Here is a 25511-nt window from a genome sequence, read left to right as displayed (position 1 = left end):
GGGGGGGTAATCAGAGGGGGGAGTGAAGCATGAGAGACTATGGACTCTGAGAAACAAACTGAGGGCCTCAGAGGGGAGGGGGTGGGGGAATGGGATAGACTGGTGATGGGTAGTAAGGAGGGCACGTATTGCATGGTGCACTGGGTGTTATACACAACTAATGAATCATCGAACTTTACATCAGAAACCAGGGATGTGCTGTATGGTGACTAACATAATATAATAAAAAATCATTAAAAAAAAAAAAAGAAGAAGAGGGCCCGTGACTTGACCTTTGGGGTTGGTTTCCTTCCAGCTGACTCTTTCATGATGGCAGAGCAGGGTTGGGCAGTTCTGGACTAGGGCCTGGGTGTGTGGTTGGGAAAACTCTAAAAGCACCTTTCATGGAACTCCAAGGTAGAAACTGACTTAGAGAGGCTTTATTTTGGCATGGCTTGCCTGAAGCTTTTTTCTACCTTTTTTTTTTTTATTTTTATTTTTTTAAGTAGGCTCCACACCCAGCATGGGGCTTGAACTTACCACCCTGAGATCAAGACCTGAGCCGAAATCAAGAGTCAGATGCTTAATCGACTGAGCCACCCAGGAAACCTGCTTTTTTCTATGTTTATCTACACTTGGGCATGGATGTACTCTGAGAAGTAAAACCTAAAGATTGAATTATTGGTCTTCTGTATCGGGTTGTGGGGTCGTTCCGTCTATCTTATTTGTACTCTGGGCCTCTTTGTCGATGGTTACTAATGCATAGAAAAAAATCATCTCCAATAATATTTCTGGGATAAACAGGCATTGTGGGCTAGTTAGGGAAGTTGGGGATGTTATGTTGTAAACACCAAGCAACCAATTTAGAAGCAAACTTGGAACATAATTCCTTTCTAAGTTGGGAACTGTTTTTATGAAATCCATCTCTTGCCATAATGACACTAATAAAACGAGGAGATCTTAACTGACTACAGTTGACACCAGATGGGTAAACACCCATCCTAAGAAATGAGTTGGTCAATTATAGCCATGCCCTGTTTATAGACCTTCGATTAATCTTTTGAGAGTATATAACTTCATCACCCACGATGTCTCATGGCACCTGAGCAGGACTTTTCAGAGGTCAGGCTCCTCCATTAACTCAGATAATTGTCTTCAGAATCAAAGGGCTAGGGGGAAGTTAGCTTACTTTTATTCATTATTCTCTGCAGCAATCAACTTATATAAAGCGTCAGAAAAATGATGAAGCAAATAAAAGTGACAGGGAGATGTTCGAGTATTTTACTGAACTCACATCACCTCTACTCTCATACTTGGCGAAACAATTCTATGTACATACCACCCAGCTCTCTAAAACGTGGGAGTATTCAGACTTCCCGAAATGGTGAGTTCACGGGACTTGAACATTGGTACATGCTCTGACCTCTGTATTGGCAAAAAGAAAACAATGTCATTCTCCCAACATGCAGTAAACTGGGACACTCAGGAGATGCAACTCAGCCCAAGTGTGGATCACACCGGCTCAGAAGCAGGTCGCCTGGTTGGTCTACACTGCTTGGGCTCACCTGTAGAGCAACGGGTCTACCCCGACACACGTTGGCATCACTGGCCGAACTTTTCGTAGTACTGTGCCTGCCCAGACTGAATAAATAAGTCCGGGCCCCAGGCATTGCTGTTTTAAACTCTGCAGGTCATTCTGTGCAGCCAGCTTGAGAACCACTGCCTCCACATTCGAGTGTTTGTGGGCCATTGTGCCATTTTTGAACATTCAAAGCATTCATGCAGAGTAGATTTTAGCTCATTATAGAGCAGTAGTGAACTTTTGGTCTTCCCAAGGATGTTGCCAAGCATGGAAAACTTGCCTGTTTCTCTAGTATTTAGCTTAGAAGGTGACGTGTGTGGCTGTGAGGGAGACGGGGGGGGACAGGGAGAAGAGGGAAGAGGGAAGAGAGCATGAGAGAGAGGGGAGAGAGGCATAGCTATATAATTTTTAAATTTTTCTCCCTGCGGCCACATCCTGGTTCAGCTCATCATCTCTCCAGTCCTGCTCCCCTCTCCCTACCTTCTAGGAGCATGGATCCCATTATTCCTCTCAAATAATGTCTCTCAAACATGTCTCCTTCTCTTCATAGTCCCCTTCAGTGGCTCCCTGTCCAGAGAAAAACCCTGCATACACCTCTGAGCACCCAGGGCCTCCCGCGACTAGTCGGAGAGTCGTTCCTCAAGCTCAAAGGTCCCTGGACGAGCACTGCTGTCTCGGCTTCTCCTCTTCAAGCAGTTTGCACCTCACCCCAGTCTGCCAGAAGCCCCCCTTCAAGGCCCCTCCTCCGAGTCGAAGCTTTGCTCCTCCCACCTCCCCGCTCCCCAGAGCAATGATTCCGCGCCAGAGCAATGCCCAAGTAATCCTCCCACGGCTCTGGCACAGGGGTGTTCAAAAAAACAGTGTGCAAATAAATTTCATTTCTTACGGTATCAAAATCGTAAGTCTGTCTTCTGTGCTAGATTCTGAGCTTTCTCTACGTGCAGTGACGCGGTATATATAGTAGAAAAAGCAAAGCTTTTGGAGGTGGATTTGGGTTTGAAGTGCTGCTCTAGACTTACGAGCTGTAGGATCTTGGGGACGTGTTTCTTCGGCTGTAAAATGAGCTGACTCCCTGAAGGGTTGTGAAGATGAGACGTGATGTGACGCGTGTTGTGTCAGAGACATAGCAGGTGACCAGAAATTTTACTTACAACTTACCAGGTATGCTGCAAAATTCACAAGTAACTCCTCACTAGAAAGCTTTTCTTCTGGACTGTATGCTTCCGAAGGGTCACAGTTCTATACAAGTTAAATGTTGGTTAGGTTTGAAAACCCTCCTCTCTTGCACCTTCGTCCTCTGGGGCATATTTCAACTATTACCTTATTGAATCCCCCAAATGGCCCTTCAATTACTAATCCCACTGTAGGCAAGAAAACTGGATTAATGGGAAGATAACGGCCATCCTTGCACAAGGCCAGCTAGGCTCTTCAGACTCCTGTCTCCGGACCTGAAGTAAAGGTACAGGCTCCGTCCTTGATGCCACGTTGCCCTCACATTCAGCCTGGGGATTGCAGGCTTTTAAATGTAATCACTTTTTAAAACTGAAAACTTAACACTCCAAAGAGGATTATTTTGTGGGTAAAACTAAGGTGGTTATTTTAATTAAAAAAATGAAAAATGTTCTACTTTACTGAGTGCTTTCAGCCCCTCAGCTTGGGCGTGCATAGCGGCTGGCCGCCATGGCCTCTTGGAGCCTTGGTTCCTTCATCTCTAACTTGAGAATAAGACTAGCACCCACCTTAGGTGCGTATGAGGATTAAAGGAGTTAATCCGTGAACTCCTAACGCACGTGGGACTGGCAGGCACATGGCGGGGCCCAGCCTCAGTCCTCACGAGCATCACCACCATGGGGGCCGTGTGGCTCGGAGCTCTACCACACTGGACCTTAAGGATGGACCTCCAGGTGGTCTGTTATAGGAAAGAAGAACACAGAGAAAACACTCACTTCTTAATGCCTCTTGCTTCACTGAGAACTCTAGTTAAAAAAAAAAAAAGGCACTTTAAAGACAAATAAAAAGTAACTTTATTGACTGCTAATCTTACCATGAAATGCCTATAAGAAATCATTACAAAATAATGCAGTTTTCTTTTACACACTTTTGGTATCATCCTGATATGATGATCCTTTCACAGAAAGGATTATTTACAGTTTATGTAGATATAAAGCTCATTGGTGCAAATACAAATGTAGATGTAGGGAGGCCACATATACCAAACAGGTACGCCAACTAGCAACGATATTAACAAATGCAGAATAAATTACAGCTTCATACGTTTCTTTTCCTTTTTTATTGTTTAAAACAATTTCCAAATACAAAATGTAGATAACCAAAATGGATTTTCATATACATATATATAATTCTGCTGCTAAGAGTGGATCAAAAAGCAAAAATGTTCCTTAGCATGTTTCGTTTTTGAAAACCCACAAGATTATTCATAAATCCAATTAGAAAGAGGGTGTGCAAAACCACCAAAATGCTGGCAAAACCCTGAAGACCTGATTGTGGTTGAAATATAGAGAAAATAGAGCACTACATAAATACGCTTTTGTCTTGATGTTTGCAAGAAACGCTAAGAGCTAAGGAAATGCACCACATTATGACCTGGGCTCTTTACAGTTAAACCTCCCAGGATTTGTCTCTGAAGCATCTATAAAAAAGGGTGGATCATTTCATGACTTACTTGTAAGTGAAGCAGTCATGAAATGATCCTTCTACCCTTTCGTACAGAAGGCCGAGATCCTTTCATACATTCTGATATCTGAAACTTTGGTTCTTTTAGAACTTTTGATAAAAGCAAAATAATTTCATGACTACAGAACTCTACAGAACTTTTGTTCCCTTCCCAGCATCGGGTGAAACTCATCTGACCGGCCTTGGAGGGCACACACTGCCCTGCGGGTGCACACGCATGTGCGGGTGTGCGAGGGCGGCACAGGCAGTGCTGGTCCGTGTTCTCCATGCGTTTATCATACTGACTCCCACCCACGGGGAACACCGCATGTTCCGCTATACCCAAAATCTATTTCTTTGTTACTTGAAAACTTAATTTTGTATAAAAATATGACTGTTTCTTTAGAAAATAATATATAGTTTTTTTTTAAGAAAACCTGGCAAATAGAAAAAATGGTATATCAAAATATGGTAAACAAATGTAAAATACGAAATCATTACAAACATCTCATAGAAAGACATTGTGCTCAAGTTCTCTCCTGAAGTGCGAACGACATTGTTACCGTACATCTAAAGGTTAAGAGATTGACGCTCCTGACATGGTTTCATTCCATATCCTAACAGCAGTGCCAGTAACTGTCTTAAAAATGGCCCTCTCTCAAAGCTAACATTTTCTGTACACTTTAACTTTGAAATTAACAGAAAGACACCCTTTGGAGCCATGGTTTTAAACCCTGTTGCGTATTAGCTCCATTTGGAGAGCTTTAAAGGAAAAGACAAGTCTACCTGGACCTTACTGCAACAGACTGAGTTTATTGGCCTGAAGTGGGACCCAGACATTGTTACTGTTTTTAAATAAGCTCCCCAAATAATTCTATTGTGCAACCAGGGTTGAGAATCATGGCAAAAGACCCATGAGAAAACAGTCGTTCTTAACTCTACATATATTAACTGATTGTCTGTAGGTATCATTCATTTAGCCACACATCCTCCATATTCGACAAGAAAGACCACATACACAAAAACAGTCATGGAAGCCAAGAAGAAGAGTTAGTAAGCTTTAAACACGTATAAACAGACGTAATCTCAGGTATTTATATATGTATAACATATACGTACAATTAGGGTATTTTGGTTAAGCAGAAACTAGTATTACCATAATTGGTTCTTGATTAAAACAAAACAAAACAAAACACCAAGCACAAACATTTTTTAAGACATTTCCATTGTTTTAACAGAAACTGGTTTTGTAAACACCACAAAATGCACAATGACATGAATACCACTGATCAGTTACTCGGATGAGAAACTCCGCTGGGTCCTAGAGCTTTCAGGGTGAGTAGGAAGAGGACATGGCACTGGCCAGGCATGAAGGGTCACAAGGCATCACAGCACACAGAGCCTTCTGGTTATTGCTTCATTCACGTCTTCTTGACCTGGGCTGTGCTTCTGTTATGTCCATATCTTTGGCTTGCTAGAACTACCGGATTTTGACCACTTCATTAGTGTTCACTTTGGGACAGCCCCGGTGAGGCGGCAATGACTATGGACTAGGCAACAGTCTCTCCATTAAAAGGAGAGACTCTCTTCTCCCTCAAACCAAGTGCGTGAGGGAGTGACCAAAAAAAATTTTTTTTACAAGCAAACAAATAAACCTAACAACATCTTTCACATGATAAAAAAGTGATGTCATGTAATCAAATGAAAAAACAAAAACAAGGAACAAACGCACCACGATTCAATATCCTGAAGGCTTGGTAACCAGTAAAGCACTTTTCCTTCCCAAGGATCATGAACTTCCGGGCACTTGTCTTGCTGTACATTCTCTGTAGTTCTTTTATCTCTGTGTAATACTTAAAGTGCAACTGTCCCAAGGCTTTTATTTCCATCACAAGTTATCATCAAGAAAGAGCTATGTTCTGGGGTGAAGAAAATATGGCACAGTAATTAAAGAAAGAACCCCATGGCTTTCCAGCCTCCAGCAAACAGCAGGCCACCTGGAGAGCTAGCTGTGCGCAGACGTACTTTATACAACAAATTCCGGAACTTCATCATGAGTGAGATCCAGAGAGAAGTACTTGCTGGTTCTTTTGACTGGAAAAGCATCTTGGATGTTGACACACTGCTGAGCCAAACAGCTGTTGCAGTAGAGGCCTTCCTCGTCCAGGTTGTGGCCACACCCAAAAGTGTAACTCTGAGCAGTGTCTTGACATAGACCCGCAATGCGCAAGAAGTCTTTCTGGTAAAGTCTGATGTCATCAAGGCTCAAGCTGTGTCGATCGGTGGAGGTCTTTGGTTTCCGACATATAGTCTGCAAAGTAAGGGAAGGTTAAAACAACTTTAGCATAGACTAAAGTGAAAGGTTAGCAATATTTGCCCTTGGAAAGAGAGAGGCTGCAAAACCACAGAAGGTTATGGAATCCTTGTATGTTGGAAAGTGATTTCCCATCTGAGGTTTCTGGGGCCTGAGGCCCTGTGGGGAAAATGTCACCACCACCACCAGTAACAGCAGCTAACACTCACGGAGCCCTTATGTGCAAGGCCCTGACCGTTCAATCTTCCCATCAGCCCTACGAGGCCCATGTCATTATTCTCCCCATTCTACAGATGAAGAATCTAAGGCGAAGAAGTAAATACAACAAGAACCCAACTGTCTCTGGCATCTCAGAAGTCATGAAATTGGCTTAAAATAGGGCCGGATAGGTAAAGACAGGGTCTATTTTTTTTTTCCCACTAGAATATGACAACTTAGCATGGTAACAGGCTTAAAATAGGGCCGGATAGGTAAAGACAGGGTCTATTTTTTTTTTTTCCCACTAGAATATGACAACTTAGCATGGTAACATGCTCATGCTGAGGTTTGTTATTATTTTAATAAGAAGTGGGAAATGAACCAATTATTATTCAAGAAACACAATCTGAAAGCTGTTTTTTTAAAAAGCTAGAATTCTTGGATAGAAAAATAATACAAAGTACAGAAAACGCTGGGAGGCAAGAGGCAGCTCCCTAGCACTGCAAGTGGTGCTCTGCCAGATACTTCACACAGCAGCAGCAGACTTCTAGAACTTGTTGTCCCAGGAAGTGCTACTGGCTGAAAATATAAACAGGTTAAAAAATGATTCAGATAATTACATGAATGAAAGATACTTAATGAGTGATTTAAGGAAACTAGGTATCATCCCTCTCAACTTTTGCTGCTGAATACGACAAAAGCCAAACTTGTTAGAGTAAGTGATCACTTTTTGTTAAAGGCAAAAGTACCAGGAGAAGAAAACAGGGCCTAAGCCCAAAGACATTTTATTAGGAAGGACCACATGTGAGCACTCCCTGAAGATGCGATCGCCTGTACTCACGCAGGCTTCCCGGTGCCCCTGGGAGCCCCCTCACAGAACGCGTTAGGTCCTCACTGCAAAGCCACGTGGCAGGCACACAACCGCGCTTCCCGTCCTGCAGTTGTGGAACCTGACCCTGAGCTGTGCCCCGTGGACATTTCTGTACAGTCAGAGCTAACACCGGGTGGCAGAACTGGGGGGCAAACCTGCACGGTGTGGCCCTGGAGCTTGTAATCATTATGCTACACATACTGCTTTAGAAAGGACTCACTGGAGCATTCAAAAAAATATTTAATAAAACATCAGGTGCACATGGGGCGCCTGGGTGGCTCAGTCGTTAGGCGTCTGCCTTTGGCTCAGGGCGTGATCCTGGAGTTCTGGGATCGAGCCCCACATCGGGCTCTTCTGCTGGGAGCCTGCTTCTTCCTCTCCCATTCCCCCTGCTGTGTTCCCTCTCTTGCTGGCTGGCTCTCTGTCAAATGAATAAATAAAATCTTAAAAAAAAAAAACAACAAAAAAACATCAGGTGCACATGAAGGCTACTGAAATGAAAGACCAAGAAAAGGGAGGAGAGAAGTACACATAGAAGACAAAAAAAACAAAAAAGACAGGGATGGTCCGAGAGAGAGAGAGAGAGAGAGAGAAAGAGAGAGAGAGAGAGAGATAGGCATAAAAGGAGAGAGCAAGAGAATGCTCAGGAAGCAGAGGTGAGGGTCAGCTGCGAGATAAATCCAGCTGCCACACAATGAGTTTCAGAGTGTTTTATCTTTTGATATTTTAATAGTCCAGCCAGGGACAGGTTATCAAACAGCCTCACTCAGCATACTTAGAAAATTCAATCTGAATGGAAAAATCAGAGTGTGGGAACGTTTCTGCCATGACACATCTGATGAGAAAATTATTCTCCTGGTTGTCGAGGTCAATAAATACACACACCCACACACACAGTTAACCTGAAGTCCGAGGTCTAGAGGCTTCCTAGCTACAAAAAGCGTGAAACAAAGTACATAATTTATCCAAATAGAAATCAACTTAAAGATGAATGGAACTAGCAAATAGAATGGACAGAAATTCAGAACAAAACAAGAATGTCCCTAGTAAGAATCATTTCCTCAGGGTTTTTAATTTTTGCTCATTTATATAAATATAACTGTAAGTTCATATTTAAAGTTTTCTGTAACCTCAGTACCCAATTTAAATGTTCCAATTCCTTCTATACCTGTGGAAGAGAGTCAGTGCTCTGGCCGCGAAGCTTGACCACTGTTTCTGAGGAGCTGGAGGTGGAAGACCCGATTTCTTTCACAATCAACCCTAAAGTAAAACACAGAAAAAACAGTGAAGACGTCCTATTAGTCACACCTCTTGCCACACATCTGACATAAATAACCACCAAGATTGAAAGGTCAAATACTGTTACTGAAAAATCTGTTACTCTTCCGTGTTGGACAACCAGGACGGAACACGTTCTGTCTCTTGTCTTACAGTAAGTAGGGAGGAGAGGGGTAAATGGGGGGTTAGAGGACAAGAAGGAGTTTAGAGCCTGAATTTTCTGAACAACTTCTAATTAAGCTATTTATGAAGTTAGTAGCCAAAAGAAAGACTGTAGGTGTAAAGCAGTTTATCGCCTAAAGTTTCCCCATGTTCCACAGAGCACCAAGTCTGAACGTAACGCCCCTGAACCATGACAGGGCCTTCTACGCTGGCTTCCCCTTGGATGTGTGGTGCTTTAGCTGGGGGGTTCTGACCTCTGGAGTCACACGGATCTGGGATGGAACTGGGCCCAGACGAGTAATTAGCTGTGTCTGCTGGCCAGTGACCTGGCCTCCCTGTGTCTAAGTCTCTTTCTATAAAGTGGGGCTGAAAGCAGCATTTATCCCACAGAGTTTAACGATGATTGAAGAGCAAATGCATGGAAAGGGCAAGGTACTGGGCCTGCCTGCGGGACACATTCAGCTCACAGGAGCTCCTCGGGCCGACAGGGGCCCTGTGGCACTCACCTCCTGCAGCAGATTCTGCTGGGCAGGGGCCACAAGTGGGCAGGCGCCCTGGACATTCGGTTCTGGATCTCCGAGAGCAACAAGGCCCCTAATCGTCCCAGTGCTCAGGGGCAATCTGCTAATATTTTGGAAACAGAAAGCCAGGACTGAAACCTCCCTCTGTGGCTGGGACATATGAGTGAAGCACCAGAAAAAAACATTTCAGAAAATAAAACTGCTAACAAGAACTGGAGATGGGAGTGAAGATGATTATTGACATTTTTCTTGCGGATAGATGAAGCCAAGTCCGTTAAACCCTAGATCCGCAGGGCCAAATGGCTTCTTAGGTAAAGTACGTTCTCCCCTCACAAAAAAAGAAACTTGAATAATGTGATTTTTATTTAGCTACTGCTAATAACCTCAGAAGTGGCCTTCTGTGTTCTATCCCTTAACTCTTTAGAAACGACTGATAATGATTCAGTGACTACTATAGAACTTGCATATATTAAGTGTTTGATAATAAGTTCAATTGAAACATGAAAGGAAGACATTCTTGGTCTACATGCAGACAGTAAGAAATTCTCAGGTGGATACTTAAGTTGTGGGGGTGGTACAGACTGCTTTAGTAGGGGGTCTTTCTCTAGAATATCCTTAAATTTTAAAAAGCTTTGAACTCTGAACAAATCCTCACAGAAAGATGTAGACGAGTATACTAGGACCTGAGAGGGGTCCTTCTGGATTTCCTGGTCAATGTGCTCTTGGAGACAATGCCTGTAAATAATCTGCTCCCAAACCCAGACTCTGCATTTTGTTTTTATAATTATATATTTTTTTATTATATTATGTTAGTCACCATACAGTACATCCCCGGCTTCCGATGCAAAGTTCAATGCTTCATTAGTTGCGTATAACACCCAGTGCCCCATGCAATACGTGCCCTCCTTACTACCCATCACCAGTCTATCCCCATTCCCCCACCCCCTCCCCTCTGAAGCCCTCAGTTTGTTTCTCAGAGTCCATAGTCTCTCATGCTTCATTCCCCCTTCTGATTACCCCCTCCTTTCTTTAACCCTTTCTTCCCCTACCGATCTTCCTAGTTCTTATTGTTCCAGAGATGAGAGAAACAGACTCTGCATTTGATAAATCAGCATCAAGTCTGCTGCTCAGAATACTAAACTGACATCTACCAAACTTTTATCACGACTCAATCTCAGCTCCATTATTTTAAAAACAATGTGTAAATGCTCAAATTATAGAGAATTTGGAAAAGTAGGATGATGCAAGAAAGAAAATAAGATCATCTACAAGCCCAACATCCAGAGAAAAGGCTATTAATATTTTATGTATTTTTTCATATACATATATACGTTTTTATAATTTGAGATCCTACTATTTATATAATTTGTGCCATTTTTCTTGCCCATCTTTCTCATACTATTAAATATTCTTTGAAAATCTTATTACTTAATGGCCGTGCAATATTCCACTATGTGGATAGAATACAACTTCTCATTGTTAACTACTGAGGTTCTTTTTCCTTTTCTTTGCTATTATAAATAACATTTCAGGAAGGATTTTTTATATATAAACCTTTTTAAACAGCTACCTTATTTACATTTTATTTCTATCTTATCATAAAAATTAAATGTAGAAATATATAAATAAAAAGCAAAAGTCTGCCTCCCTCACACCTCCTTTTCCCACAGGTACTTTGGTGTGTATTGTTTAGACAGTTCTCTTTCTATAGAAACGCACACACACACACATCGAGAGCATGATATCTGTGCATCTACAATGTGCATATAATTGTAAGTTTATATTTAATATATATTAAAATGTATTTAAAAGGAAAAATGTCTATGTAATAAAGCAAATGGACAAAAACCAAAAGGGGCCAAGCTCGGTACGAGAACACTACGCGTGACCGGAGCAAGCAGCCCGATGAACCTGTGTTGGTTTGGCACAGGGATTCTCTGCAACCACTGGCAGGTCAGCTCCGGGTGGAGCATCCAGAGGCCACGGTTCTGCTAGGTCAGCAAGTGAGATTCCGCAATAAAGGAGCCTGGTGCGCTTACAGATTAAGTGCCAGCAGGAGGGGACTGTGTGTGCTGGCCTTGTTCATCCCTGACTCCCAGCACCGGCTGCAAGGTGAGGCTCACTGTCAGAGACTGTGGGTCTTGACAGAGCCCCTGCAGGTCCCCCCAGTCGTAAACGAGGTCTTCCACCCGACACGGCAGAGCAGGAGGCGCCTGCGCCATGTCCACACGCCGACTGCTAACGGGTGTTTTTGTACAGAACGGAGACCAATTCCTGAAATATGACAAGAGCCGTGAGGAGGGACTGAGGCTTAAAAACAAAACCCATAGTGCTGTTCCTTCTAGGGTAACATCTTTCATTTGGTAGAAATAGAAATTATCTAACCCTCTACTAGGGTTACAGTGAATGGATGTTTTCTAATAGAGTCAACTGAATATGGAATTTAGTAAGTGTCTTTTTATATCAAACTTTTTTGACACTTTTTCCTGCAGACTCCCACACCCAGTATGATATAGCAGGAAAAACAATACAAAACAAACCCAGAGACTTGACCTCTGTTTCTAGCCACATAGCATTTGTCCCCCTAATCTACAGGATTTCTCATCTGCAAAAAGGTCTTGAGGCCCCTTCTAGACGCATTATAGGATTCTCTGATTATTGCTTACAACAGCAAAACAGATCAACAACAGCACAGAGAAAACTACTTTATCACTTTGTCCAGCACATGGGGTAGAAGATGCTAATTCCCAATCCTAGGTGCTCTTCCCCTTCCTTTCCCTTTCTTCCTCACAAGACAGTCAAGCCTGCAGCCCACGGTGCTGACTTGGAAAGGCTGATTCCAGTCCTGTCGGATCTAGAGCCCCACCTCAAGCCTTCTATTTCCTGAGGCACCTGCTTCTCAGCCTGGGACAGTCCACTACTTAAGGAGAAGAACTTCCCATAAGAGCTCACCAGAGTGTCCGTTCAGCTTCCGCGACATGAGCATGTCCTCGGTGATATAGATGCACATGTCTGGGCTGACGTCCAGAGACTCTTCATTCATATGCTCCAGGTCCCTGGGATCGTCGACCAGCATCTCTATTTCTGACACAGAAGAAGGAAAAGACATTTGGGGATGTGAAGGGAAACGGACACCAGAATTCATAGCCATTCTCTGAGGGAGGCTATGTGATTATCCATATTTTAAAACAGATCCGCTACTGAGAATCTACAATAGGAGACTCCAGGGACAATTCTCAACTAGATGTATTCGTTCTCTTCTTTCACAGGATTGCTGTGTTATCTACATGTCTTCTCATGCCACGTTTTGATTGTTAATTATTCTTTACTCTTCGAGAAAGAAAGAAAGAGAACAGGGTTCTTGGGTGGCTCAGTCAGTTAACTGTCTGACTCTTGATTTCTGCTCAGGTCATGATGTCAGGGTTGTGAGATCGAGCCCCGCATCAGGGTCTGTGCTCAGCACAGAGTCTGCTTGTTCCTCTCCCTCTGCTCCACCCTTTGCACATGCTCATGCTTGCACACTCGCTCCAAAATAAATAACAAATAAAATCTTAAAAGAAAAAAGAAAGAAGGAAAGAGCTACACCACCATGGTGACATGATAAAGGGTAAACTGAGACTGATGGGCTGTTTGCCTAAGGCCAGAGCACAATGAGTAGTTCACGAAGGTCCCCATTTCCCATAGCTGGCTACTCACAAGGCATTTAAAGGACTTCATTTGAGACCCACATGAATTCTATAGTAACCAAACCAAGCAAACGTGCTGCAGTTTTCCTCAATGACGTCAGTATCTTTTCCTCAAACCTGAATGCTATAGCACTTGAGGCAGAAAATTAATAATAAAAAAGATGCACACATGGGCTAAGTTTGGCTGATACAGGCTGGAGGTCTGGTTTTATCTCCTTAACACAGAGTTAAGCAGTCAGGTGTTAACTTTCTATTATATTCCCAGAGTTCCAGCTGCATAGGAGGAATTTAAGAAATACTAAATAACCAATAGCCTGGGCTCAAATCTTTTTTTTTTCCTGCAAAAAGTTGAAGACATTTCTGTCACTATCATTGCATCTAGTCTGCTATCCTAACCAATGCCTATTTAATCTGGGACTTGGAAATGCAGACATGAACACTGCAAGGCTGACTGACCTCTACTCTACGTCAAAGAGACCGCTAGGACTCAGAATCCACTAGCATTCAAGCCCGTGGCCGCAAAGATTACCAGAGAGGAATGCTTTCTTTACCACACAAGCAGCTCCACCCAATCACAGGGGGAGCTGCAAGACCCTTCTTCTTCTCTACTAGCACTTCCTAGTTGCGCTCCACACATCAATTCTCCAGAACTGGTACTTGAGAACTAGGCAAGACGAAGGAGGGGTCCACAGCCCGCGGGGCAGCGCTAGGAGCTGGGAAGGGCCGGGGAGCGGGTTACCGTCATCCTGTGAGTCCTCTTCCAGCCGGTCCTTGCCGCTGCTCTCCACGCCCGAGGTGTGGGAGCTGCCGTGGCTGGTCATGGAGCTGCAGGTTTTCAGCTTGCGGTGGATGGCGCTGCCGGAGTAGCCGTCCTCCGGCCCCGTGTCCCGGGGCTTGGTGTCCGCCTCGATGCCCGAGGTGTGGGAACTGCTGTGGCTGGCGGTGGAGTGACGGGACAGGCGCTTGTGCTTCACGCTGCCCGCGCTGCTCCCGCTGGCCCGAGAACGCTTTTCCAGCTGGTCCACGTCGAGGTCCAGGCTGTCACTGATGTAGGACTCCCGGTACTGCTTCTTCTCTGCGTGGTGAGGAGCACAGCGCGATGTTACAGTCAACCGAGACTGAAGGAACAGCCGGCTAGCTTAAGTGAGTCAGCAGGCTAAGGAGCAGGGCACTTCCACACCCAGAATCTAGGGGTTGGAGAGTGGTGAGGACTGTGACAGGAGCTCAACTTAAGAAGACGGCAAATGAATAAAAACCAGGACAACAGACTTGAGGGAGTACTTAAACTACTCCAAGAGTTTTAAAGCTTCAAAACCGTAGAAAAGTGCTCTTCTGTGTAGAGTCGCCAAACCATCTCTTGCCTGCAAACTGCTATTGGTCCACAGTGACATGGGTTCAGTAGGTGGAAATAAATACCCAGACGTTTTTAGAGAGATGGGACATCACCCTGACAGCCACTATTGTGATTTTGTATTATGCAGAAGTAGCAGTCCACAATGGATTAGAAATTTTACAATAATTTCAGAAGCACTGCTATAGGAAACTGTTTAAGAAATATAATTATACTAATTGCCATTGATTTTATTTATTCAATTTGGCCCATTATTAGTTTAGTTCTGACTGCTGAATATAATTTAAAATAAAACTATTCTTCTGCAAGTTTCTTCCAAAGAGTTCTAAAATTTAGTTTTTCATTATTGAAGACTCCTTTTCTCCATTTGGAGTGAACTAGTGAGGCTTTGTTATCCATTTAGAAAACATAATAATCACTACTGGTTTGATGATTTATACCTGCGTGGCCTCTGACTGATTAAACTGTTCTTTCATAGGTCAGTGCCATTCTTTAACACAAAGACATATTAGAAAGTCCCTTTTATCAAATGCTTAACTAACCATTACATTAAAGCACCAATCACAACGGAGTTGCAGGTATACAATAATACCTTTGTGTTACAAGTCAGAATTTTAAAACAGAGAAGTAGTTTAGATTCTTTGTATTTTTAATACCAATAAGAAATAACACATTAGAACAATGTTAAAGATAGAGAATGCACTTGGGAAATGTTAAATTGATATGATTTCAGAAATTGCTAACTTGTAGACTAATTGGGTTCTCAGGAGCCTATGGATGGATGTAATTGTCTTATTCCTTGGGTAAGTGAAAACACTGGCATTCCTGATGTCCAAATCCAACTCTGAAGTGTAATCACCATGGGCTCCCCAGAGAGGGAAGGAGCATCAGCAGAAAGAGAAGATGCACTTTCCAGGAAGCAAAGTGCAAAAAATGCTTGCAGAAAGCTATCTGTGCATTTTTGTGCTCCAGCCATTCATATCAATGCTAATAGTCTGCACCACAACAACGAGTAAGCGTAGCCACACAGAAAGCAGGGGCTGGATACCAGAGCCCAGCACACACATCTGAGCCAAGTCTCATGTGCACCATCTACCATCCATCTTTTAGAGCTAGACTGGGTTCTAAAGATTCCTCTTTCCAGAAGGCGACAGCAGTTGAGATGAAGATGGAGAGCTAAAGGTGTTTGCAAAATTCTCATACCGCCTTTATAAAATTCTCATACAATTTCTAGTGACTGCAGTTTCAAAATAATAGCCACGGGGCACTTAGAAGGTGGAAAGCAAAGAGAGAATAGTTTTCTAAAAAATTCTTTAGGGTTCTGGAGTTCTAAGACAATTGGGAATTATGGACCTAATTACTTAAAAGCTTTTCTACCTTTTTACAAACAGCCCTTTTGTTTCCAACACCAGCCAGCATGTGCAGAGTCACTTACAGTTACTCTATATTCATGAGTATACCAGAAGATAAGCACTTGCCAACCTGTTCTCTGCCTCATAGGAGCCTAGCATAAATCTACTTCCTGTCAACGTGTCAGAGCAGCCTTGGTGTTCTATGTGGCTGGCCAGTGTTCCCTGCTTAGGGCCGAATCACTGAGAGCCAGTGCAAACATTTAAGAAGTGTCATACCACTCAGTTATAAACTGAAGGAATGTTTACGTAATTCTTAAATTTATTTTACGACCTGCAAAATGCAACCTCTCACCTCCTTAGTAATCAATATGTTGATGTTCTTTGTATTCCCTCTGTTGTAAAAGCCCAGAGACCACAAAGCTTTTTACACATGATTTTGGAACAGAATGCAGTCAGTGTGACCTCTTGACAATAAGACCTAAGAATAAGTCCAACTCTTGAATAAAGTTGGGTTGAAAAACCTTTTTCGTGACAAAAGCATTTTTTTCACTTCTCTTTTAACGCTATGGAAGAATTTTTGTGATCATTTTCTACTATAAAATGTTAAAAGAGTGTTTCAGACAAGGTGACTCTAAAGGAAAGGAAAATACAGTCTCTTTTTGTGTTGGATTTTTTGTCTGTTCATTTGTTATGTTAAACCAACACTGAGAAAAGAACTTTCTTATAAAAATGATGAAGCTCTCAAGTGTGGATGAGATAGATGGAGTCAGGCCAAGGCTGGCCCAGAGAAACATAGCTCAGGCTTTCTTTATATCTAGAAGAATCTCTAAGTAGAAGAAACTAAGTATGTTTTCTTTAGAAGAAAAAGAGAGATGTCTCCTCAAATCTATCTACACTTATCCAAATAAAAAATCCAATTTACACCCTGGTATCATTCCTTCATTGCCCTCCTCATGTAAGCCACCAAATGCGCTCGGTACTATGTATGGTAAGAGACAAAACGCTGCCCTCTAAAAACTGAAAATTCTTCATAATTTTACCTTAGAACCTATAAAGGAAGTTCATGAATTCTCTCAGGCTCTAAAGGGCTCCCCTTAAGGTAATCTAAACAAGAATTTACTAAAATGCTGATGGCAAAGCTCCTGGAATAAACTCACAGCTCTATAAGCTGATCATTTGGGAGCGTGGCTAATTTGGCAAATGATGGGCTCTACACCGAGGCCACCTACTCTTACAAGTTTCCTTGGTGCTTCCGTCCCATCTTCATTCCCCCTGATATTCACGTCAGCCTTGCAGAGATGGATTTGTTATGCCGACGAGTCGTCGTGGGGAGGAACTGGCAGTGTGTCAGCAGAGGAAGCCAATACACCTGGCAGTTATGTCAACTCTCTCCAAAGACAGAAGCAGCTTGCTGGCACACAGTGGGGAATGATTCATGTTCTAATGGCTGCTTAAAATGCAATGGCATCTCCAAACTGCATCTCATTTAGTGAGAGATAGCTATTGAGAGAAACTGATCAGATGTGCAAACTTATTAAGGTTTTTTGTTAAAAGGACAGGTATTTGCCTGGTTTCTGTGGGAAAGGCGGGGTCCCAGAGGTCAAAATTTGTTTCAGACATGACCCAAGATATGAATCTGCATCCAAATGTTCATGCAGATATCCTAAATCTAATCTAATTGATTTGTAAGAATTACTACAATGTGAATTTGCAAAACAAACTGAAGACATTAAAGTAGGGAAATATGCAAAGTAGCACTTTTGGGGGATTAGAAGCCGAGTGTGTTAAATGGAGACCCTCTGCAGTGCCACAGCTCAAGATAAAGGGCTAACCATCAGGTTAATGTAGAGCTTACGTCTGCTGCCTTCCTCTTCCTTACCATGACTCATCCCCCTTTTCAGGGGCCCCGAATGGATTGCTCTATTCTGTGTCTCAGCAAAGCTCCCACAGGACTTCTGATAAAATCCTCAAGTGAAAACTTCTTTCTCCTTTGTCATTCCTGCTCACCTAGATGTGGGGGCCTCCTGGCAGTCTATGAGAGACTAGAGACATTTCTGTCACCCACCTTTATTGTCAATCTAATCTAAGGAATAACTGCACTGGAAAAAATTCCAGATTCCAAGGTGCTCTGAGTTGCAGATAAATGGCCTGCACCTTTATGCGGTGGCTTTCTGTAAGGGTCCTCAAGGCAAGTGTGGGGAAACTTGACAGACCGTACTCAGGGACAGCTGAATGACGGGGATAACCCAGGTTTTCTGGACAGGTGCTACGGCTGCTGGGCCTCAAGGCCATCCCTGGTCTTCCAAGACAGTGATGAGATGGAAACAGGAATGCTGCTCGGAATCTGGAGGCTAAACCCTCAGATCCTATTCTCCAGGGCTCCAAAGAGTAAGGGGCCACAGGTGGCAAAGGCACCATTTGCTGCCCCACCCAAGACTCCACCTTACCTTCATTTTCCTCCAGTTTCCGGATGTGACGCAACACAGGCTGCAGATTCATGTAGAGACGGTGGCTGTCGCTCAGGAGTTGCAGGAGGTGTCGGGAGCGCACGGGACACCCCGTGTAGTAGATGAGCTTCCTGGCGGAGGGCAAGCCATCTGGCAAAATCTCAAATTTCTTACCCTGTGGAGCAAAAGCATGAATCAGATTTGGGAAGAGAAGTCTAATTTGCCAAGGTCCTCTTCATTGTCTTTTTAGTGAGGAAAACTACAGACTCAGAAATAAACGTAGAAAGCTCCATTCAAAATTCACTGAGAGACAAATATTGTTTTTCCATTCAAAAATGTCATAGGACAAAGTTTACTAAAAATTCAGGGAAGTGTCTAGCCAGGGTCTTCTGGTAAACACTGACTGGGTATGATGGTCGAGGAGTATCTTCGGTTTCTCTGGCTAGTCGGGTCATTTATACAATGGAAAAGAGAAGGGCCCATCATGAAAGCATCTTCAAACAGAATTCCAACACCCTAATTTAGCAAACAAGATGACAAATTCTAGAAGCATAATGCATTCAAATATTCGTTAAACGCTATGTACCAAACACTGTGCGAGTCACTGAGAAAATGACAGTGAACAGGACAGACAAGGTCCCCACCTTCATAGAGATATACTGTGGTGGGAGAGACGGTACAGAAACACATAAAATAACTATAGTTTGTGATAAACTCCAGGGAGTATTGAAATAAGGAGTTATGATAGCAAACACTACAAATTCCTATTTAGGGTTAAGAAAAAAAATGGAGAAACTTCTTTAGCTGGATCAAAGAGGGAGGCTGGGGGGCACCTGGCTGACTCAGTCAGTAGAGCATGCAACTCTTGATCTCAGGATTATGGGTTCAAACCCCACGCTGGGCATACAGCATCTTGGGGGGGGGGAATGAGGGAGATGGAAGCTAGAGGGACAATTGAAGGGATGAGACAGGAAAGAGAGAAAGAGAAAGGAAGAGATAAAAGTAGTGTAATTATCTCTGTCAGTAGAGATATAAGAAATCTCATTCTTTAAGCCTGGGATCATTAACGTAAAGTTCATTAAAATAAGTTGAGGGTGAGAGTTTGGCAAAGATTCTTATAGTTATGGGATATTATAAATTCCTTCACCTCTCCTATTAATGAATATGGCAGCAGGACTGCAAAAGGAATATTCCAGACATAACATTCTCAGCCAGAGGGGAGAAGTAAAGCAAAGAGGGAGGCGTCTTCTAACTACACACTTAAAGTCGACACAAAACAATATGGCTTTGTGTATCTCAGTTGGGGATGGAGTTTTCACCCCTCGACTTCATTTTAAAGGAACCGCCAGAGGATCCCAACACTAGGATGATAATAAATGCCACTTAATGAGCACTAGGCAGGTATTAACTCATTTAATCCTCACAATAAGCCTATGGGGGAGGACCAATTATCCCCAGTTGGGAACAAAGAAACCAAGGCACACAGGTTAAGTAACTTGCTCAAGGTCCTACAACTTGGGCAGGGCTGGGCTGGCTGTGAGAAGAATCACCTGGGAAATTCATCAAAATAGATGCCTGGTCCCCAACCCACACCCACTGAATCAAAAATCCTTAGGGGAGGAGGACAAGGCTCAGATCTTTATCTTAAACAAGCTACTCAGATGAGGTTGATGCACAACTAAATTCAGGAACCACTGAGTCCAGGACCCTCAAAACACTCAATTTCATGAACGCATTTTATTACTACTCAATTTGGGACGTGACAGGGACAACTAGCGTAATAATTTGCTCATTTTCATATCACTCAGATCCTTTCACAAAGGGCCTGGAAGAGAGAGAGCAAGTGAGGAGGAGGCAGGACAGGCCCCATTTGATGTCTGAGTAAAGTGGAATCAGATTGAAATGTGCCCAACTAATTAAAATAATGTAAAGTCAGGAACAGGTCTTTTGACTTCACAGGGCAGTGTGGAGTCAGCGCCCAAACTATTTGGCAATACGGCCCTTTATTTATATAGGCCATCTTCCTTAGGGGAGAGAAGCACATATGTACAAATTTTTATTTTCCTCCTTTCTTTGTGCATTTTTTCCAACAATTTCTGAACAAAGAGAAAGTATGGATTTTAACTGTAATTCTTTGAACCCTACCAAAAACCAGATATAGCTGGCAAGACAGAGAAACAGCTGGGAAAAATCACGAATTTGCTCTTACAACAAAAAAAGGATACTATTCTCAATATTCTAAAAATAACAGCATTTTTCCTATTAAGAACTGTAGACCTTTCTTTATAATGATGAGTTTCAAAGAGTTAGATATTAACAGAAACATCTTGTAATATCACTCTTTATTCTCTGCTCAAAACAAGTAATTTCCAAAAAGCACTGGCCAACCTCAATGCTATGAGTAATTTATCCTGTGATTATGGCTTTCTGTTTTCTGATCCCTTTGCTTTTAAAAAGAATTCTGTTTGATAAACACATCTTGTACATTCCTCCACTACATTTCTTCTGTAACTAGAGTAACTTAGGATAGTGTAGTGGGACCGACCCACAAATTAAAATTAGTAATTTCTTTTGCTAGAAGATTCTTTAATTTTACGTTCACTACGGATGAGTGGCAAGGACTAAAGCACATACAATAAGAATATTAAGAAAGCTAGTTGTCTTCTTTTTTCAACTTTTTAAAAATACCAACTTTTGTGCCTGGGACAATATTATTCTTAAAAACAAAAGAGGGAACAAAAAAAATCCACAAAAACAAACTGCGCAATTTTTCTTTAGTCAGTTATTTTAGACTTACCACAAACACCAACTTTCCAACATTTGTCCAGGGGAAATCATAAAGTAATTGTTTCTCTTCATCTAAATTCTGTGGAAAAAATTATAATGCATACAGAATTACGGAGGAAAATGCCAGACACTCCACAATGGCTCTAACTTCTCTCCTGGAACACTAAAGGAGTCCTCAACTCTTTTTGGAGATGTTCAGACAGTAATTAAAAGATTAGTGATACAAGACCGTAGCTTTGGGTTCCTGAGTGACTGCATTAACTGGCCTTTCAAGGCAATCTTTTCCCTTTGAGCCTTTCCCTAAATTTAAATAAAAAGTCCAAGACTCAGGCATTCAAGAGATGAGATAAGGCACTTAGAATTTCATAAGTGGATATTTGCCTAAATCAAAGATAAGAGATCATTATATTCTCCTTGGTCTCAACAGAAAGAGGCATTCTCTTTCCCCTGTTGATGGCTGTAGTATAATACTATCCCACTTGCAAAAACATGACAGTTATTACTTATTCAAGGGACAGGCTTTATCAGAAAAGTGTAATGGAAATTAAAATGTCTGGTCTGGCACTGTATTAACATGTCACATTTTCTTTACACAGTTATAATGCTCCAGATGATAAAAGAGAATATTTAAAATCAACAATCACAGAGAAGAATGTCTGGATATTAATGATCTATTAGTGATGAAACTGAGCCAATCTTTGGCTTATTATTTTCTGTTGTGGAGGACCTATTATTGTCGAGGTTTGGACTGTACCACTTCATCTATCCTACATCATCCATATCTGTACTAGACAAATAGGAAGTAATGACCAATAAATGGCCAGAAATGAACCAGTGAACCTATAAAAGGACCAGGCAGGAGCACTGTCAATGTAAGACATAGTAGATATCATTTGACACTTTTTCTCATTTACTAACCTGAAAAATCTGTATTCCCCGCATGGTCAATCCAAGGGTTAGAGAAGCTTCAATTTCCCTTTTATCCTATAGAAATAAAGCCATATGAAAAAGTATGCTTTCCTAGTATAATGGACAATTAAGTACCAAAGAGGAAAAACAGGAGGAGAAATCCCAGGATTAGAAAGTTTTTGACTTAAAATAACTTTGCTTATTGTACTTGACTACAAGCTTTAAGAAAATCACGAGTACATATTAAATCAATAATGGTATATTCTACTTTTTAAACCATTGAGATTTCAAAGCATTAGTATTTTCACTATATTATATATACTCGTATCTGACAATATTCTAAATATTTACATTATTGAAAACTCTGATAAACAAGACTATTCTTGTTGCCTTTTTTTTTTTTTTTTTTTTTTTAGCTTTCTACCTTTTCTCAGATGTTAGAATGTTGAATATAATGTCATAGCTATATTCTGAGATGCACTAGATTTTATAGGTTTCAAACTGTGTTAACTCTCCGGCTCTAAAGCCAAAATCAGAGGCAAGCCTAAATATTTTAGGCTGTTATCTCATGAAGATAAAAGGCTTTATTTAAAGGCTTTATATTCAGTTTGTTTGGAAAGAAAATACTTAATTTCTAAGAAATTCAATTATCACTTGCCAATACGATATATTCTTTTTTTTTAAACTTTACTTAAATTCAATTAATTAACATATATTGTAATATTAGTTTTGGAGGTAGAGTTCAGTGATTCATCAGTTGCATATAATATGATATCCATTCCACCAGCTAAACCATAAACTATAAAAAATAAAGTCTAATGAACATATGGGAAAAAATTCCTGAAATGTTCTCTGAATTTTAAATGTACTTGGAAATTGCGCCACGTCTTCTAAGTGCTTATCTGTAATAACGGGATATAATGTATGAAGTTCAAAACAGAAGATACATAAAATTACTAAGTCACTAAAAAAATATTTCCATTATGAGATTCCTCAATAAAAATAAGTGAGTATGTTTAGTGCCAGTTCTCCCACGAACATGGGAAGAACTATGTTTAGAAAATGCAATCCTCATCTGGCATAGTAAAGACAAGACATGGCCTATTTTCACTATTTGGGCTGTTTTTTCCAACTAATATGTTTTTACATCAAGAAAGGCACATACAGTATAGATTTAACAGGAGAAACCAATCTATCACTGAGTTTAGGTCCTCTTCAAGGCTATTCTGATTGCTTCCTGAAATAAGGCTGCTTATAAAAATGCTGGCTGGGCAGGCACAAGCTGTGCGTTACTGAGAAAGGGACAAGTTTCTTTTCCCAGAATGTTTCCTGTCCCCTGCCTACTTTATTTCCAAAGCAGACATGCAGATTTGGAAAAGAGAAAAGTAACTATTTCATAATCACTGAAAAGCCAGATTCACAATATGAAACCACTTGTTATCTCAATATTAGAATCATTAAAGAAAGACTCCATCATGCTCCGAGGCCTGAGGAGAAGCATCATTAACTCCAAGACTGACCTACGATAACAGTTCACATGAAACTTTTTTTTTTTTTAAAGCCCTTTAATGGGGCACCTGGGTGGCGCAGTCGCTTAAGTGCCCAACTCTTGGTTTCAGCTCAGGTTGTGATCTCAGGGTCATGAGATCCAGCCCCGCATAGGTGCAGTCTTGCTTGGGATTCTCTCTCTCCCTCTCCCTCTGTCTCCCCACCCCTGCCCGTGCACCCGTGCACTTGCTCTCTCAAATAAATAAATCTGAAAAAGAAATTAAAAATAAAAAGCCTGCTAAAAAATGAAATGACAAATCTTAATAAAAACTTCTTCTAATCAAGAAAGGTATTTCTTCCTCAGAAGCTGCAGACACGCTAAAGTTTTGTACCTTGTACAATCTGTAGTAATGCACAGCAACATCGTCCAGCCGGACGGCCTCTTTGATGTATTTCAGATGAGCCTCGGAAGCTGTCAGTGCAAACTGATCTTTGTGCATGTTTGGAATGTGCTTCAGGATGTAGTCCTTCCCTCTCTTGGAAACAACCTGTTGGAATACAATGGGTATGCAATGCAACATTTGTTGGGGGGATGGAAGTTCTACCCTCATCCCCAAAATGACAAAAGGACAAGAACCTAAAATAGGCCATGCAAACTGGCTAATTTTCAGTAGGAAATTTCCCACTTTTATTCTGTTTTCACCATCTGTTATGTTACTAGGCTGAATCAGCTAATACTAGAAGACACAAAGTCAATTTAGCTGTAGTACTGCATATCTGAGAAGAAAAATCACAAGAAATGAGAAAAATATGTTCTCCTGGCTTTAAACTCACCAAGAGGAAAAAAAAACATGCAAACTTGCAAAATGTTGTACACATCCGTGTTTATACTTGCAAAATGACTGGTTCCATGAAATACACTGACTGTCAACACATATTCAGGTTCCGGATCCTACTTAACTCTTCTAAAATTACAGCCACAGAGTGGGAGGTTCTAAATGTTAATCCAAAGAAGGCAGGGGACTGGGAGGAATTCTCTGAAACAGTTTTGGTTTTTGCATAAAAGGCTGATATGAACACTCTATTTGAATACTTGTGAGAAAACAATTTCATTCAAACATTCATTGCAATTCACCGTGGCTCAGGTTTTCATGGGACAGTAGCCTGAGCCTTTCAATGCCCCAAATACATAGTAGCCAGCAGCTGCAGGCTAAGAGAAAGGTGCTGATTAGTTCAAAGTCTTAGCTGGTTTCATGAGAATTATAAAATATGGAAAGAATTATGCAAGGAGAGCAAAAAGAGTAGTGCTTAAAATCATCAGAATAAATAAATTAAAGAATTTTTAGTTTGAAATGTTTTTATAGATACTGACATTGTGTTTCTTCCTATTGAATTAAACACTATCAATTACTGGACACTTAAGAAGTTTCACTGAGAACTCAAAGTTACAGATTTTTCCTTCTAGACTTTTACATGGAGATCACCTAAGTGAGCATTTATCAAACTTTCTCAGGTCAAAGAACACACAGAAAATAGTATTTATAAGGGCACTGAAGTCGGTGCCTTTGGTGATCCCAAAGATTGAAGAAACTCGGATCTTAGCACTTTGGAGGCTGTGGCACGCTGACAGGGAGCTCGGATTTAAAGGACCGAGATTCAGTGAGTACCTGACAACAACTAGGGAATGTAATATGGGCTAATTTGGGTTCCACAGGCACTGATGTGTAAATGTTTGACACCTTTTGTGGTTTCTCTTTAACACCTGAAGCACTGTCAGTCCGTCCACAAAAACTTATATGGGACACCTCAATGTGAAATGCTGAAGAAACAGAAAAGTGACATTTGTGCCTGTCCTTTAGAATACACTCAAAAACAGTTTACTGGGGGCAAAAGAGAAACAGATCATTCGAAAA

The 25511-nt window shown here is 41.6% G+C and overlaps 1 protein-coding gene across 5 annotated transcripts in view; it reads right to left on the bottom strand.

Moving 5' to 3' along the window:
- Positions 1-3832: 3832 nt before the first annotated feature.
- FRMD6 (FERM domain containing 6) overlaps positions 3833-25511 on the bottom strand; it is a 95937-nt gene continuing 74258 nt past the window's right edge. For all 5 annotated transcript variants that reach the window (XM_034648351.1, XM_034648350.1, XM_034648354.1 and 2 more), the window contains exons 7-14: positions 23991-24146; positions 22120-22185; positions 21212-21280; positions 18415-18589; positions 14004-14339; positions 12531-12662; positions 8786-8877; positions 3833-6545 (exon numbers count right to left, since the gene is read on the bottom strand). In XM_034648351.1, the coding sequence (XP_034504242.1) occupies positions 6261-6545; positions 8786-8877; positions 12531-12662; positions 14004-14339; positions 18415-18589; positions 21212-21280; positions 22120-22185; positions 23991-24146 (1311 nt within the window). In that variant the 3' untranslated portion in view covers positions 3833-6260. The remainder of the gene's footprint in view (positions 6546-8785; positions 8878-12530; positions 12663-14003; positions 14340-18414; positions 18590-21211; positions 21281-22119; positions 22186-23990; positions 24147-25511) is intronic.

This window comes from Ailuropoda melanoleuca, chromosome 20 (assembly GCF_002007445.2).
Source record: "Ailuropoda melanoleuca isolate Jingjing chromosome 20, ASM200744v2, whole genome shotgun sequence".
Taxonomy (NCBI): Eukaryota; Metazoa; Chordata; class Mammalia; order Carnivora; family Ursidae; genus Ailuropoda; species Ailuropoda melanoleuca.
This window is presented reverse-complemented; position numbering and strand designations above follow the sequence as displayed.